The following is a 17,466-nucleotide window of genomic DNA, read 5'->3' on the forward strand; positions in this document are numbered from 1 at the left end:
TAAAGTGGAGTATTCTCAATAAATACCAGAAGTGCCTTAAGGCAAAATATCTGCTGTCTAGAGAGTCTCAAGCAACACATTCCCTGAGCTATTTAACCTTGAAGCCATCTTGTCTAAGAGACTGCTGACTTGTTTGTTACACATCTTTTTACACAAATGTACAAATTAAAATGCAACAGTGAAGTGCACAACATCCTGGTGTTAAAAAGTACAAAGACAAAGGATATTTTAGACTTGCAGAACTATTAATTAACATGTTAGATGCATGCAGCTGTCTAAAGGGTTCTCAAGTATTCTTCACTAGATATTCCTTAGGGATAAGCATGTGCCAAGCATCAGCAGAAGCCTTCCTGGCCCTTTCCTTGCACTTTATTCCTTATACATCCTTTGTCTTCATATACGTTTATTTATTTCAAAAAACCCCACCACCAATTCTTCCACTTTGATATTTCTCACTGTATAAACTCCTCTCTCTTTACTAAGCATGCCAGCAATGAAAGCTGAGCACATAAGGTGAGGTTTTGTTTATCTGCTCTTGGGAGGTCACACTGTGCAGGACACTTCTTGGAGGCCTCACAAACCAATGGTACAGTGAAATATTGCTTATTAGTATTTGCAGATCATTTTGTTCAGTGTTCTGAACATACTAGAGGATGAAGCACCTAAAATATCCAACACTGGTGTTCTGGTAGGAAATGAGCACAACAATCAGTGGCTTCCTTCTTTCCACCTGCTCCCTTTGAACATGAAATGTTGGTTTCCCTTGAGAAAACACCACAAAACATTACAATGTATTGTCATGTTGCACATCTGGAAAGACAAGACTGCAATCTCTGTGCTGGACCAGACTTTTAAGACTATTCATTTTCAGGTTTGGGAGTAGACAAGTTTTGGTATTCATATCTGAAATGAGAGTACTGCAAGGGCGCGCTCGCCCAGCTCATTGTGAAATGCAAAGATGGAAGCATCAGCATACATTTTTTCCTGTTTGACTCAGATTTCAGAGGTCAGAGGAAGAGATTTAAGCACTTCAAGGTTTCAAATTTCAGTTTTGGCAAGAATAGTCTTGGTATTGGGGCCTTTACACTTTCTAGTGTATGACCTTTCATGATTCATCAAGGAAGTTCTTCAGCTGTGACTTTTTGTTCAGCCAATCTACAGACTGTTAATCTCTGGACATGACTAAATAGCACAGGTGCACAGCCCTGGAAATTGGTGTGAGCAGCACCCCATTCCCTGATGGAATGACAGCTCCCAGGGTCAGGGTTAACTGCCTAAGTTCATCTTCATGGCACTGTCTGCCTTCTTTGCAGGAGGAGCTGACACAGCACAGCACATGTTGAGACTTGTGAGCATATGCACAAGGTCCAATCACAGCACAAAGGATGAATTTGTGGCACTGAGTCCTCTTTTCCTAGAGAGAGCCTTGTGTGCACTGCTCAGGCAGGCTATTTCCCATTAAGAGACACCAGGGGAAGGACTGATGAAAAACTTTCAAAAAAAGCTTCTGATGTACAACACTGAGCCAATCTATTTAGTTAAGAGCACTAGTATGGTATTTGGTCCTGGATGACTTTTCAAATGTACCGCCTATTCTCCTCCTCCAGTTTTCTCAAAGCTATTCTAAGGGTTCTGGGACAGCTTTATTACAACATTGAGGAAAAAAAATCCAAAGCTATAAAAAACAAACAAGGAATTATTAAGACACGGATATATCAGTTTCTGCTAACTATCCAATGTCTGTAGCAGGTTTTCATTATTAATTTGGCATTTGCCTAAATAACTTGAAGATTTTTGAGGTGTACTTGTTCAGCTTGCAGAACAATTTTGTTTACAAGAGTGTAAACACTCTGTCAACTTCAGAAGTACAGCTTGGAGCCCCTCACTCCAGTCCCAGACTCAGCTATCTGCTCTCCAAGCACAACTCTTATCCTTAAGTGCAGGCTTTTATGCTTGGGTACTCAGTAGCACACAACTGACAAAGGGTCTGAACAAGGACTGGTTCCACTGCTTTTGCTGTTCTGTGAAAATATTAATTGTTTTTATAGGATATTTTTACATCTCTTCAGTGCTTTTCCATCATATTACAGATTTCAGGACTTCAGTGTTCAGTAAAACAGAAACTCTCTTCACCTCAAACTTTTTTCAACCTCAGGCCAATATGGTAACTCTTATATTTTTTTTCCTTCTAGATGCCTGCCAGCACTGTCAGAAACAGAATTCCCTTCTCAGCTGCAGGAAATGAGCAAAGAGACAATTTTAAACACTAATTATTGAGTGACAACAGAAGTCTGGTTTCCTGTTCACCACCTGGTATCACTGCTAGTAAAATATCTGCTGGACCAGTTGCACACTGAGTCAGGGAAGCATCATATGGTTACAAGCTGAAATTTTATGTCAGGTACAGTAGTAAGAAATTTGAAATAAGCCTACTGGAATAGATCCCCAATATTTGTGAGCAGCACAGAATAGCAGATGAAAAGATATTGAATGTAAAGTATGTTGTAACTGTGACACAAATCTTTTAAATAAGGCACTATACAATACCAAGTAAAGTCCAAAGTAGGACAAAAACTGATTTGATTATCCTACCATTTTGAGATTCAATAGCTAAGAACTGTCTTCTAAGAGAAAACCAAATCTGAATGGTTTCTGGACTGATCAAGAACAAAGAGAAACTGTGGAGGACCGCAAAAACAAAAAAGGGTCTCCTAAAATCCTGAATTCTTGTTCACATTTATGAATAACAGCTGCTACAGTAGAAGATGTGTTCTCCAAGGAAACTCTTGGGCTGATATCCTTGAGCCAAGTCACTACTAGCCACTGAGCCAACAAAGTAAAACAAGTTTCATTTCACTTATTTTGCTTCAGACTGTCCTGCAGCTCAGGAAATTATGTTCTCATTTGCTGTAAGTAACGGTGCTAATTATTACGACCAAAGAACTATGACAGCTTTGTGGGATGAGTTTAAAAAAGAAAAAAAAAAGTTATATTCCAAGTTGAACAAAGGACTGAGAATTTTTTTCTTCTGAAAAGGAGGAAGTTTTTCAATACAAAATCCTGAAGTTTTAGAAATTAAATGTCACATGACTGAAGCATTATGTGAAAATAGATTTCCAACTTTGCCTTTGAGGGTGAAACCACAGAGAACACAAGTTAAAGCCAAAATGAACAAAGGATTTTCTTTCTTTTGGCACACTTCCTGTTGCTAAACCATGAACATTCACTACTTTTGCTCCTTTGTATGTTTTTTTTTGTTGTTGTTGTTGTTGTGGTTTAGAGGCAGGTGGGGGAAGCCCACAAGGACAAAAGTCAGGCACACTCCTTTTGAATACATGCTGAAATATATCTTTGAAGGGTTTTTAGAACTACATTTCTTTGATAATCTTAACAACATAACTATGACTTAAAATAGTAATGTTTGAGGACAAAGATTAGGTGGCTCCTTGTAAATGTGAAACTATAAAACAGGGTAACAAAAATAGAGATTTAATTCTTCGGTACAGAAGCCACAAAGGAGTGATTGGTGATATCAGGAGTAACATAACTATTTTTTTTTCACCTTACTTTTTTTAAATTCCCAAATCATGTGTTTACCAAGAGCTACTAATGGTAATTATGAATACTGACTACTTCAAGACTATTAAGAAGTAACTTAAAGAAGTGACATTGCAAGGGAAAAAAGACCTACATTTACTCTTGTTAAATGAAAAGTAAAATCAGCACCACCGATAAATCACAAGTTTAACACTTCTTTAGGACTCAAAAAAATTAAAGTTTTTGATAAATAAACATTTCTACTTACACTAGGGACAGCTGAACTTTTCTTACGTTCAGGAATATCAGCCTTATTGGGATTGCTGGCATTTCCAAGCATTGGGCTAGCTGGTGCAATTCCTCTTCCTGCAACAGCACTACTGCTGGATTTTCTTGACTGAATTCCTTCCTCTTTGAGGTCACTGTCTGTAGTACTAGTCTGGCTTCTTTTAGGATATGCCACTACTGAGGGGATGGATGGTCCAGCTTAAAAAGCAAACAAAAGAAACAGGAAACGGGTTTTTCTTCTCGGAAGTTCAGTGACTATTTTTTATCACAATGGAAACTATTCACACAAGAGAACCAACACAGTTAACACTGGGAACCAGAGTTGCAAAAAGATAATTAAATTATTGAAATAAATGTATTTCAGGCAACAGTAGAATATTGTGAAAAACAAAAACCTTGTAAGGTGAAGGTACAACTTGATTTCCATGAAAGTTCCAAGAATTTAGTTAAGGTTTCTCATTTGGCTTGCTAGAAAAACGCTTTAGAGACATCTTAAAGACACTTAACAAGTAACTGACTCATTCAAAGCAGAGCATCCCTCATTAGCACAGTGCTGCCATGTGCTGTTCAAGCCAATTTCCTGAGCCAGGCAGGTGGTGACAACCCTGGGGCACCAGCAGCACTGATGGCTGCTGGTCTGTGCTCCTGCAGAAGTGGCAGTGGCTCACCACCAGCCTCCCCACGTGTGCCAGGAACACACAACTGCTCCCACACCTGAGAATGAGGAAGGCACTTCAACAGTGCCAAGCTCCCTCTTGCTTTAACAGCCTTCTTGGGACTGGGTAAAGTCTGTGGGGTGTGTCAGGATTGTGTTCTCTGACATCTCACACCTCTGAAGAGGATAACATCAAGTTACATCAACTTCCTTTTTAACTGTTTAAATAAGAATTAATCAAAAAGTGTATGTATGTATATATACAGACATAAAGAATACAGATAAATGTATAAACATATAAATATATATTATGTAACTAAAGCATGTTTTACAAGTATCAAAACCCCCAGTAACTGGCATCCCAGAAGACTCCCCAAGGAAAGCAACCTCTGAATGCAGAGAATGTAGGCCTGAACTGGGATTCCTTTCATGAGTTTAGTGTCTGAGCAGGAGGATGTTTAAGACATTTAGAAAATCCTCATGTACTACACTACACTCTCATTAAGCAGAAAAGTTTTAAGTTTGTCAGAGTCATTGTTCTTCAGAAATTGAATTCCTGGGGGACAACCAAGTGACACTAGCCTTAGGAAACAGGAAACCAGAAATATTGGCAAACTGACATTTCGTCAAGTTTTAGACACAAGCTGACCTACTAGTGTCAAAAGAAAACAAAAGCTGAACAGACATACAAGAGCATGGGGGAGGAGTGCTGTGCTTTTCATGAAAAAGGGGGTAGCAACATTCTCTTCAATTTGTGTAACAAGACTTTGCCAGCACAGTCAGGAATTTATGGGACAACATAAGGCAGAACAAGAATTAAGTTGGTGTATTCAGTGTTCCTCTAAAAGCTCTTTTGAAGGCTTTATAACAAAACCAATTTTAAAAATCAGTTATTCACTAAAATATTTAACCACCATGCTGTGAACTATGCTGTTGTCATCCTCCTTACACTTGGGAGATGGAGACAAATCCAGGAACTGAGCAGAACTGGAAGCCAGTGTACTCTGCAAGACTGAAAATGAGAAAGGCTCACCGTGATCACTGTACCGCCGCTGCTTCTGGCTAGAAGATATGCTTCTCTGAACTTTGTGATGAGGAGATTGTCCAGTGCTATTATTAAGATCACTACTTGGCCTAACTTTGGCAAGTGAAAGATTGCTGCTGGAGCTTGAATCACTTGCATCCAACTGCAATACAAACGAGAGTATGAGAACAAGAAGTTCAGACAAATCAAATTAAAACATCCACTGCATTCTGGGAGCAGGAACAGGGAGGTGGAAGATGGTTCTGCTACATGGGAAATTACTGATGGCATGGGCAGCTGCTTAGAGGTCCCACCTTCTTTAAGGTTGTTGTACAACTGTCTTAAGTAAAACTCAGTGGAATTTGCAGCTCCTCAAAGGATAATCAGTAAAGAAAATCCATCTGTCCTTTCAGAACTCTTCCCCTCAGAGTTCTCCAGGATTTTAACAGGAAGAGAGGATAACTTTGTAGAGGCCACCACACCAACTCCTCCAGCAGAGGAACCAAGAGCAGCTTACTGATGCTGAGCCCTCTCAGCACTGTATGGAAAGGTAATGTACAATGCAAGAACATTTTCAGGTTGGTCAGTCCTGCTCCTTGGTTCTCTTAAAATAATTACTGCTGGACACATTCACAGCTGAGCTGCTGGACTAGCCAGGACAGTAACTGCTGAGCAAACAGGGCAGCTCTGGAGAGCCTAAAGACAAGAGTTTACTGGCTCAAAATCAGGTGAGAACAAATCTGCTTCATTTGGACTGCTGATGAGTAGAACAACATGACTTTAAGTGCAATGGATTTTTGTGGAGGGATGCAATGCCTACAGTAATTGACTTAATTTTTGCCTCTAACTCTGCTAAGGACACTTTCTGATTTGCTTCTTTGCAATTTTAAGAATGGTACTTACCTCTGATGACTTCCTTCCTAGCAGTAAGTATGTAGCTGTGATTTCATCATACTTCATTTTACTAAGGGATTCTTGAATTTCTTCTTGAGAATATCCCATTCCTACCATAATATCTAAAACCAAGCAGACATTCTGTAAGTAACTGAAATTCTGATGTTCAGGCTGGCTGAGTGTTCAAGAGAAAGAATGGAACATTTAAAGAATTAAAACAGAATTATTAATTTTGAGAACATCAACCTGATCAAGTATCAGTTTTAAAAGATGAGTTACTTTTTCCAAATGTCTAACAAATACAGAATGGTGATGGAGGAAAAAAAAAACAACCAACCCTCCCACATCATGCAAACAGTACTGTGGTCCTGGAAAGCAAGCAATTACCTATTCTTTTCTGGTCCGAGATGTCTAGTTCTGGTTCAACAAAAGGTTTAAGTTCATCCTCCTCATGCCCTGCATTGATCCACCTGTCCTTCATAATTTGCTATGAAAAAAAAAGTTTTATTAGTACAGTACAATTAGCAGCAAAGAAAACAACCTCTGGGAAGAACAACTTCTTATTGCAACAAACACTAAGGTCTTTCCTAGTTTTTCTTTTCCAGAACACTTCCAGCACCTACTGTTTTGCTCCAGTGAGGAGAACCAACTACACACATCACGCCAAGCTTCTCCCCTGTCAGCTGTATTCCAGCTCACAGCTGAGAGCCAAAGGCCTGCAATGCAGACCAGGAGCAGTGTGACAACTTGACATAGCTTGGAATTCCAAGCTCCACCATCAGAATTCCATGGAAACCCTGTTCTGGTCTTTACTCCTCCATGAGGGTACAAAAGGCAACTACAACAGCCAATACCTCCAGCTCACAACTGAAAATGTGGAAAACGACGAGGAGGATCATCCATTAATGCAGGAATCCACAAGATAACCACCAAGAAAAGTTATATGACATAGAAAGTGTTGTGACACATTGATTTTGAACTGGAGTCAGGTGTATTACAGCCCCAGTAAACAATATCTTTGAAGAGTCATGTGCTTTCATCAACAATCCCACCTCCAAAGCCCACCCCAAATATGCATAGGAACAGTACAGAAACAATAAATTACAGCTCAAAAATGCAGTTTGCAAAATCGGATGCACCTCATTTGTGCAATTACCTCTAGAGTGCCTCTTTTTGTTGGGTTTAGCACCAGGAAACGTTTGAGGAGGTTTTCACAGTCTGTGGACATGTAGAAAGGAATCCTGTATTTTCCCCTTAGCACTCTTTCTCTAAGTTCCTTGGTAACAGAACAAGAACAGCCAGTAAGTTGTAAGCAGCAAGTCACTTAAAATATTAGATAAAATATTAGATAAACATGGCCAACATAGTCTACAAAAAGTTACCTTTAAGTTCTGTCCATCGAAAGGAAGAGATCCACTCACGAGAGTATAAAGAATAACACCTAAACTCCAAACATCTACTTCAGGTCCATCATATTTCTTCCCTTGAAAGAGCTCTGGAGCAGCATATGGTGGGCTGCCACAAAAGGTGTCCAGTTTATTTCCAACTGTAAACTCATTGCTAAAACCAAAGTCAGCTATTTTAATGTTCATATCTGCATCTAGCAATAGATTTTCAGCCTGAAAGAGAAAGAATGGTTTGTAGATGAATAAAATACTTGATTTAGAATGCTGTTGGTTGCTTTTACTCATTCTTAAAAGGCAAGAAACTGAAATACCCATTAACATTCCCTTCCTTGCAAGGTCTTTAGGTTTGCTTTAGTCAATCATTAGCATATCCTGTTTTAAAAATCTCCGTACAATGGCTTCAGACTATGGGAGCTGTTTCACTGCCTGAAAACTTGTTACCATCTGTTTTTCTCCACGGAAATGTATCTTACATTTTGATCTATTCAGATGAAAATGAGATACAGTATCACGATCCATACTTGACAGCATGTGGTATTCTTACAGTAGTTAGGTAATAAACATAACTTTTAAAGTTCTTTTTTTTAGTGGTGGTATTGTTTTTTGCCTTTTTTAAGTTACAAAGCTATGACAAATTGAACAAATTATGTAGCAGTACTATTAATATAAAAGGCACAGTTTAAAGAAGAGATATGCTGTTTCATGGCAAGCTACAAAGAAGCCATACTTCAGTTTCATTATCACTATTGGTAATTCATTCTGTTCAACATCAATTCTTCTCATATCTCTATCAAACTACCACTTAAAAAAAAAAAAAGATTTCTCAGCTAACACTGACCTGCATCAGATCTGAATGTGACCGCTGGGAGAGAGGTTATCTTTCAGCAACCATTAAATGTTTGCATTTAAAAGCCTTATAAATCCTCTTCCTTTTATTTAAAATGGTTCTAAGCTGCAAATATTTCACAAGACTCGCTATAACATATCTAAATAAATAAATAAATCAGAAAGCTTAGTATAAACTGCATTTTATAAACAATAAAGGTCACACCCACAGGTACAGAAGCTGACACACATACACTGCACACACTTTTTCCTACTCACCTTGAGATCTCTATGAACAATATGCTTTTGATGGCAATACTGCACTGCAGATACTATCTGAACAGAAAACAAACCAAATTATGTAAGTGACATCTCAAAGAAGCAGGAGCTTTAATCAAAGATTTCAACATTTATTATTGAAGTTGACATGAATTTATCCAGTCAGAGCTACATAACCAACTCCTACAGTGACCAGTATATTTGGGAAAAAGCTGCTGAATAACTTTAATGTTATTTGATCTATTTGCTTTCTCCTGTACTTGAACGAGGATTTTGTTTTTCCTGTGGGGCTAATTATAGACCAGCAGAAGCAATGACTTTCAGAAAGGTTACTGAAGTATTTCCATTCCAATACTGTACACAGCTATAAAAGCTTTCCCCCTAGACTGAGGTTTTCCAGGCCCTCTCCAAAGGTGATTTTTCATGCCATGCCAGAGAGAAAAGGGTAAGAAATGGGCTTTGGTTGCTTGAGAAACTATTGGGAAACAGCTTGTTTGTCAAAATTTATCCAATGAGAAGCATCTAGGCATCTGACAGAGATCTGCTGTCTAAGTGCATATGGTTTAGTGCATTTTGTATAGCATAGCAAGCTCAATGAGAGCTCAAAAACTCTCTTATGTCTCTGAAGCATAATGGAATAATTTCTTCCATGATAATTTCCAAATATCATAAAGATTTTTCTGCTTTATACAGCAAACCATATAAGCTATTTACACAGTGCAGTGTCATAGTACATTGCTTCTCAGAGTCACTGCTGCAGAACTTCACATGTATGGAAAAGGTAGATGAAGTATCATTCTTACACGACCATAAATGCAGTCAAATGCATTTTGTCATGCGTGCATGGTCAGAATTGAGGCAGATGTTATGACTTGTTAAAATAAGTGGAACTGCACATAAAAATAGTAACTACATTTAAATAAATGTATTTTCAGTCTCCATTCAAGAGTAAGAATACTTCCCCAGCAGAAAGGTGAGGTAACATTACTGTTATAAGAAAATAACTCTTGATCAGATCACCAGTTTAGTGTAAGGATCCCCTGTACTGTTAAAGGAGCAAAGGTTCTCTCCCTCAGCATTTAGAGCACATGAAAGGTGTTGGTAGGTTCCTGGTAGGTCAAATAACTGATACACCAGTAAGTTTTGTATTTGAAACTTAAGCACCAAAGTGATCTTTGTGCCCTGTAATATTGAATCACTCACATGCAAAATGTCACCTTAGAAACCAAGCAGATGGTGGAAAGCTGAAGTACTATTTCCATTCCCTACACCTTCATTCTGGTTTTGCTTTTTCCTTTATGTACTGGTTCCCTCTTTCTGACTCCCAAGTTCAGCTTTTTGCAGTTACTGAAACTGCCAAAGTGCCCCCATACCACCACTTGTCCCCTCCTTTTGGTTCCCTTCCTTTTCTCTCTGCTACCATTACCCCAGCCCCAGTCACAAGCTCACTCTGCAGGGGCTTCCAGTGCTGACAGCACAACAAACACCTCAGGCTTTATTCAGGATTGCAGAGACACAGCACTACCACCACTCACTCCTGAACTGCTTTATTGTGACTGCCTAAGAGCAGAAGGCTGAGCAGATGATCAATCAGTGGCTTCCTCTGGAGATGCTTTTGAACTCCTCTGCACTGCAACAGGATGGCACAGAGACTGCAGAAGTGAGCCCAATCCATGTGAAGTGAAATAATGAAATGTGTAGGACATTAATAATTGAAGAACATAACTGAATGAAAAATAGCACAAAGCATGGCTGCTCCAGACTGAAACCCTTGTCTTCCAGCTTCCATCACTGTTTCCACTGACACTTCCTAACCTTCTCGTGTGAGGAATTTTCTGACACTTGGCAGGTGAAGAGAAGGGGAGAAAAAGCATGTGAGCTTTTTGCTAGAAGTAACAACTGGAACATTGAAAAACTTTTCTAAAGAGTGATTTCAAAAATCTGTATAAATATAGGTTTTGAAGAAGTTCTCTCTAGGCAGAACCATTCTCAAAAGGATTAAATGACAAAAGGATGAATGACCTCTCAGGGCCCCTTCCACACTGCTAAGAGCATTCTGTTGCTTTACTGGAACACACCAATAGGATGTATTTTGTGGATTTTATAATTTTCTAAGATCTGTCCTAACATCTACCAGCATTAAGAATTCTAAACTGCTTCAGCAGGGAAACAGTGAGAATACTGAAGAAGGCCAGATTTTATTGCTTTCAGGAAAGAGAGGGAACTAATACACACAAATTTAAGGAGACTTGCTGCTCAGTACAGATTTTTTTGTGGAAAAAGGATGAAACTGAACCAGAACTGCCTGGAAGTCTATAATGGGGAAGAAGAATAAGGTGACATTAAGAATGCAAAACATTCTCAATTTGAATTTCTCACACATGGCTACACAAAGGAGTTTGAAATGGAGAGCTGTACAGCACAGTTGTATTCTTAGACTTTGTGCCTTCTCCTTTGTTCCTTGTCAAGTGCAACTGAAATAATGATTACTGTACTTACATTCTATTTTCCTGCTAAAAACCTTACATATGTTTAACAAAATAGACTAAAAAATAGTTCCTTTTTATCTCTAACAAGCAAAAGGGAGAATTACCAAATCCTGCTCTTTGCCTGCTAGAGAGGAAGTGTCTCCTGAGACAAAACACAAGTGTTTGATCCAGAAATCACATCTACTGAAAGAAGAAACACGATCTGAAAACAAGATATAATACAACCTATTGTAAGAACTAATCTCAATACCATGGCACAACTGTTTCTTCAGTTTAGAAAGAGCCACTGTCTGCTAAAACAGTTAACAAATTAAAAAAAAAAGAAGGCTATTATGTCATAAGTCTCTGTCTAACAGAGAACAGCTGCACTGCATCAGATAAAAGGTCTGCAGAGAGCATTCTTCCTCTAACAATGACCAAAAGTGATACACAGCTATTCCAGGACTACAGTAGGTTGAAATGAATAGTTTCATGACCTGTGAGCCCAGCAAGATCTAGTTTCCTTGTTTCCTTTGACACTGTCCCTCAGCCTGAGCTTTAGCATCTAATAAAATTGCTCTGATCAAAGTCACCTGACTTCCATCCAGCAAGAATGATTTTCTCTCTAGCTTAGCCCAATCAGCTTGTGCTACAGTTTCTCTCCTCTGCTTATTTCCAGGCTTCTCTCTTTTCTCCCAGGAACTGAAGCTTCTGAAGCTTTCAAGAACCTCCCTTCTTTGAGATCAAGGTCCTCTAAAACTGGTTGAGCTCAGCAGCCAGGAAATCAGCTGTTGGGGGAGGACAGAGCACAGCTGTCTGCACCAGGAGACTTGCATGAAAAACAAAAAGTGTATTCCAGTGCATACAAGCGAGGCCATCTATATATCTTTATAACAGCATTTATTCTACTGAAATAAAAAAAAAAAAAAAACAAACAAAAAAAACCCAACAAACCAACTCAACATAGCATCAGGTTGAGAGTACATAAACCCAATTTTTGATGGGTCAAACACTCAGCTCAGCAGGTAACTCCCTTTTAAATTCTTTTCAAAAATGAAGCTACATCCTGTACTACCCACATTATCCCATAAAATTAAGCACTAAGTGTACCTGTAAAACATGTTTGACCTGTTTCTGTATGTTTTTACTTAAAGGGAGGTAAAATTGTTAGAAAAAAACAGGTATTTATTGAAGAAACATGTTATTTTAATGTAATTACTGCAAGATCTTTTTCCACATAGCTCCTGATGAATGAAATTGAGGACTGAAAGCAAAGAGTTATCAGCAGAAGTTTCCAATATTCACATCTGAGAGAGAACAGTCAATGCTCTCAAGTTACTCTGAAGCTCTTCAAGCGACATTACAAAGGCAACAGCCAGGGATTTAGAAGAGATGGCTGAAGTGGGAATGACCGTTTCACATCCCACCACTTCTACTGCCAACACAGCACAGGAGAATAAACCAGAAACCTTCAATCACAAAGGAAAACTCTTTACCTACCAGAATATGAAAGTGAAGGCAGCAGCTTTAAAAATACATGTAAGACTTTGTTGAAGAGTGGGAAAAGTTTTCCTTACTGTCAAGCTGTATAACTCCAGTAATCACAAATGATTTCTGGGGAGATGAAGTCTACACCTGCTTTTGGGTTGTTTTGATTGTTTGGTGGTGGTGGTGGTTTTGGTGTGGGTTTTTCCCCCCCAAAAATTAAAAAGGGTAAATACAAGATTTAATTAGATGAGAGAAAACAAAGCAAAATCATTAATTTAGTTCCTGCAAGTCTCATATCTTACAACATATTTTTATTATGTATGGCTATGCTTGAGAAGTGAAACCATCAGAGCCTCCCCTTCCAACAGAGCAACTGACTGACACATCACTGCCATGATCCAGCAGTTTAAAACCCCTACACACCATTCAAAAAACCACTCTTGTCCCTAAAGGAGTGTAGGAGAATGCCCCGCAATGAGAGAGGGGCAAACTAGCCTTTGTCCCCCAAAAAAGGAAGGAAGCCCAGAAGTTTCTCCCAACGATCAGGTGAAAAGCCACCTTATAGGACCCCAGAGACTTCACTAAAACCTTGGGGTCACCTAATTGGATAGAAGCCAAAAGGTCCCGCCTGGGCCATAAGGTAGAAAAAGAGAGGACAAAGGAACCATGAGGCTTTTGTGAATGTGTTTTGTAGAAGGAACAGACCTCTGTACCTGGTTCGGATTTTCTGTTTATTGTTTTGCCTTTTATTAAACCTTTTTGTTTCTAACACTGCAGCAGAAGCCATCCTGCTCATTCTTCGCCTCCAAAGGTAATAGCTAAGTTATCCTTGGGTGTATTAGGTTCCCTTTTAAGGGCTCATAAAACCCTGGCCCGACAAAACAGAACCTAATATGTCCCTACTCATTATTTTCAAGTGTCATTAAGCTGGAGCATAATTTTGACATTTATTATTTGTCACAACATTACTGAGGCTATCCAAGTGACCAAAGGGAATAGGCATTTACAAATTTCAGCACAAGAGCAGACATTTGGATTTAAATTAGTTATGCAAAAATATCTGGTTATGTTCAGTATTTGACTGGTTATGTTCAGTACTGCTTGACTGTAGAATGGAAATGCTTTTTGCAGATCAATGAAATTCCAACACCTTGGCAGGGCTAGCTTATTCATCATAAAGAAAGCTAAACTAACAAGTCTAGACATTACTTTTCTGTGACTTTTTAGAACAAGTATTAAACAGTATCTTTTCATGTAAGCAGATGAATGTGAATGGATCTCTACTACATGCACTGTCTGCATTTTGAAACTGGTCTGTTTGTAGCCTGTTACATTTGAACAACTTCCAAAATGTTACAGACCTGCTGAGCTAAGGACATATGAAATCAGCCCAGAGGAAATGCATTTTGGAATGGAATACACTTCCAAACCAAGCACTCCCTGTGTTCTGGCACTCTTGGACACGCTGGCACTCAGCACTAAGGAAACCAGCACCCCTGAACAGACTCTGACTCCTTCAAAGTACTGCTGTGGCATAAGTTTTTTCTTACTCAGAGCTACAAGCCCACAACATGCTGAACACTGCTGTAAGTCAAATGCAAAGGACAGCTGTTTTACTCATTTCAGCATTAAAAACAGGGGTGAGGGGAAAGCTGACATATAGGAATGTTATACATACCTGTCTAAATTTAGCTCTTGCCTCCTTTTCCTTCATTCTTCCATGTGCAACCAGATAGTCAAACACCTCCCCTACAATTCAAAAACAAGATACATTAATGCCAATTTCAGAATGTAGAGATTCTTCTCCAGCAGTTGCCCACAGCAGCTTCACTGGAATTACTGTACTTCAAGTTTATGATTACAGGACAGCTCAAGAGAACAAGGCACAACTGCTGTGCAATTTACTACACCATCATCTCCTTTACAAGAAAATAATGAGGGAGTGGATATACACAAAGGAAACCATTTCCTCCCAATTACTTAGGATAGAAACTGAGCAGCATACTTCTGTTTTGTAAACAAAGATGACATCTACCCTTTCACAGACTTTCTCACAAGAGTTTCTTTTGCTTCAGAAAAAAAAAAAGTTTCATATATGAGAACAATTGATGATATTTGTAAATGCCATCATACCGACACTAGAATTTTAATTTGTGCATGTGTATAAAATGGTTCTAAACAAAATCAAAAACCTTAGCTTTAACCTAGGCTTGGAAGAGGTACCCACAAGGAGGGTCACAAGAATGAGCACAGCAGGACACACTGACATAATCCCTCACACAACCACTATACCTGTAAAATACACAGAACAAGGCCACTGTTGTACAGCTGTGAATGACCAAAGATTACTGAAGATCTACTGTGTTTCAGTTTCTCCCCTCTCTAATCAATGCAGTCATTTTAGAGCACATCAATACAGACTACAATGTTTGAGCTTTAGGTGCAGGCCACTGGCCCATGAAACACTGACATGTTTGTGAAAGCATGGGAGATTTCCTTTACTAAAAACCAACAGTCGTGTATGTAAGAACTACAAACACAAAATAATAACACAGTTTTAAAAAGTCCTCACTAGTATGCAAAAACCATAAAAACTTCAGAAGTGGTTCAAATATTTAAACATTCCCTACTGAGCAAGGAAACATGGTTTTGCAGACAGCCACTTCATAAGGGAAGAGCTGAGTAATATCATATTTATTTTTTTAAAAGACACAACTCCACCAGATTGCAATAAAAAAAGGAGTCACACTGCAGGAAAAGCAACCACTGAGCCATCTGAGGGAATGTCAGGACTCCCCATAAAATGGTCTTCCCTCTGCAGTGTATTCTGTAATACTCAACTCAGGTAACTCTCCCAGCTGTATTTCACAGCTGTTTCTTTAAAAACCTTGAAGCAGCAAACCCCAAACACTTCTTCACATTTCAGGGAAAAAGACACCAGGGAAAGAATTATCCCCACTTTATGTGAAGTGTTGCAGCTGTAGCAATAATGTCTTTCATCCTGCAGCCAGAGTTCATGTGCATCATGATGACCTGACCTTGATAAAGAGAAAACAGGGAAACTGATGCCTGCCACTGTGATTGCCAGCCATTCCTGTCTTGCACAGCATGGCACGTGAGAAGGTACTGCTCCTGGCCTTTTGGACCAGTACAGTACTCACCTCTCCCTCATCACCCTAGGAAAGGTCCTCACTCCTTCAGAGAACCACTGGCCTTTCTACCTCCTAGAAGCCAATCACTAGATGGCAATAAGACTTCACTTTTAAGTCTGGTACTATCAAACAACACAGAGATGTCTCCCTAATCACCTGAACTGGTCAATATTTTAATGGTATAACACCCACTCTGTTCCTGTTTAAGCAAACCTTGGCTGAGCATTTGGGAAGCTGCTGGAAGAAAAGACAGGTGGGTAGAGAATCTTTCTTTATTTGTAGCAATTGATTAAACTTCATATAATCTAATGTAAGAGTCTGAATTTAACACTGATTTTCTCTGAAAAAGGTCTATCTCCTTCCTAAAAGCCTCAACTGTTTGAGATTCCCAGATGCTGGTGCTCAAGGGTCACACTGACAAGCTGAGTGATATTAAGTTCTAGCCAGCAAGGAGTAACTTAAGCCTGAATACCTTAATTCTGGCTCTGGTGAAAATATCTGACACTGCATGATGTGCATTTTTCCATCCCCTCTAGAATCAGAAAGAGCATTTAAGCTCTTTCTAAAATGGCATAAGGCTAGGCCTAACAATTCTTGACAGTAGAAGGCCTGTGATTAAGATATGTAAGATGTCATCAACATCTAAAAACAGAAGTTGCAGTGCTCATGCTTTTGAGAGCAACAATTAAAGAAACACAGAAAAGTTTCATCTGAACATGATTTTACCAAATATCTTATACAAAATAGGACACCAGGGGTAGGGAGCTGAATAGAGTAAATTGAGAACATTAGTATTTGTTATGGGCAGGAAAAGTGGCTGAGAAAAGACTCCCAATTAATTTGAACTGTGAAAAAAAAGCAAATGTTACTAAGTTGTAGTAAGTTTAGAAGCTGGTTTTACAAGTTACATTTATTATTTATGTTGACCAAACAAGTCCCAGTGAATACTAAAGATTTTGCTTAATATTTTACACTACCTTGACATAAATATTTGCTGAAAGAGAAAGCAAAACTTTCAAGAAAACAAGTGTTTTCTCTCACTTGGCAATTTGCTTACTGTGTCACTGCAGCAAAAAGGTACTTACCCCCACTTGCATATTCCATTATTAAATAGAGAGTTTTTTCAGTTTCAATGACTTCAAATAGCTTCACTAGAAAAGAAAGACATTTAGTCATCAGTTAACTAATTGCAGAAGCATTATGTTAATACCCCACAGAATTCTGTGAGACAAAAATACCCAAACTGTTTGCCTGCCACTTTAGACTATTTACTCTAAAGAAACTTTCTGTCTAATGTTCCTAAGCAGAAAATACTGTAACCCACTTGGTCAACTCATATAGAACAACATATTCTCAGGAAACAATACTTTGCTTCTTTTGCATGGGAACATAACTAAGCTAAGCAGAACATGCACAGATTTGAGCATCAGCAACAGCCACATATGTGCAC

The 17,466-nt window shown here is 38.8% G+C and overlaps 1 protein-coding gene across 14 annotated transcripts in view; it reads right to left on the reverse strand.

Moving 5' to 3' along the window:
- MARK3 (microtubule affinity regulating kinase 3) overlaps positions 1-17,466 on the reverse strand; it is a 61,542-nt gene that overhangs the window by 17,512 nt on the left and 26,564 nt on the right. For all 14 annotated transcript variants that reach the window (XM_039712807.1, XM_039712803.1, XM_039712805.1 and 11 more), the window contains 9 exons: positions 17,102-17,167; positions 14,543-14,613; positions 8,909-8,965; positions 7,781-8,017; positions 7,555-7,674; positions 6,786-6,885; positions 6,408-6,520; positions 5,514-5,667; positions 3,806-4,023 (listed from right to left, as the gene is read on the reverse strand). In XM_039712807.1, coding sequence (XP_039568741.1) covers positions 3,806-4,023; positions 5,514-5,667; positions 6,408-6,520; positions 6,786-6,885; positions 7,555-7,674; positions 7,781-8,017; positions 8,909-8,965; positions 14,543-14,613; positions 17,102-17,167 — 1,136 coding nt within the window. The remainder of the gene's footprint in view (positions 1-3,805; positions 4,024-5,513; positions 5,668-6,407; positions 6,521-6,785; positions 6,886-7,554; positions 7,675-7,780; positions 8,018-8,908; positions 8,966-14,542; positions 14,614-17,101; positions 17,168-17,466) is intronic.

This window comes from Passer montanus, unplaced genomic scaffold, assembly GCF_014805655.1.
Source record: "Passer montanus isolate IOZ18808 unplaced genomic scaffold, ASM1480565v1 scaffold27, whole genome shotgun sequence".
Lineage (NCBI taxonomy): Eukaryota > Metazoa > Chordata > Aves > Passeriformes > Passeridae > Passer > Passer montanus.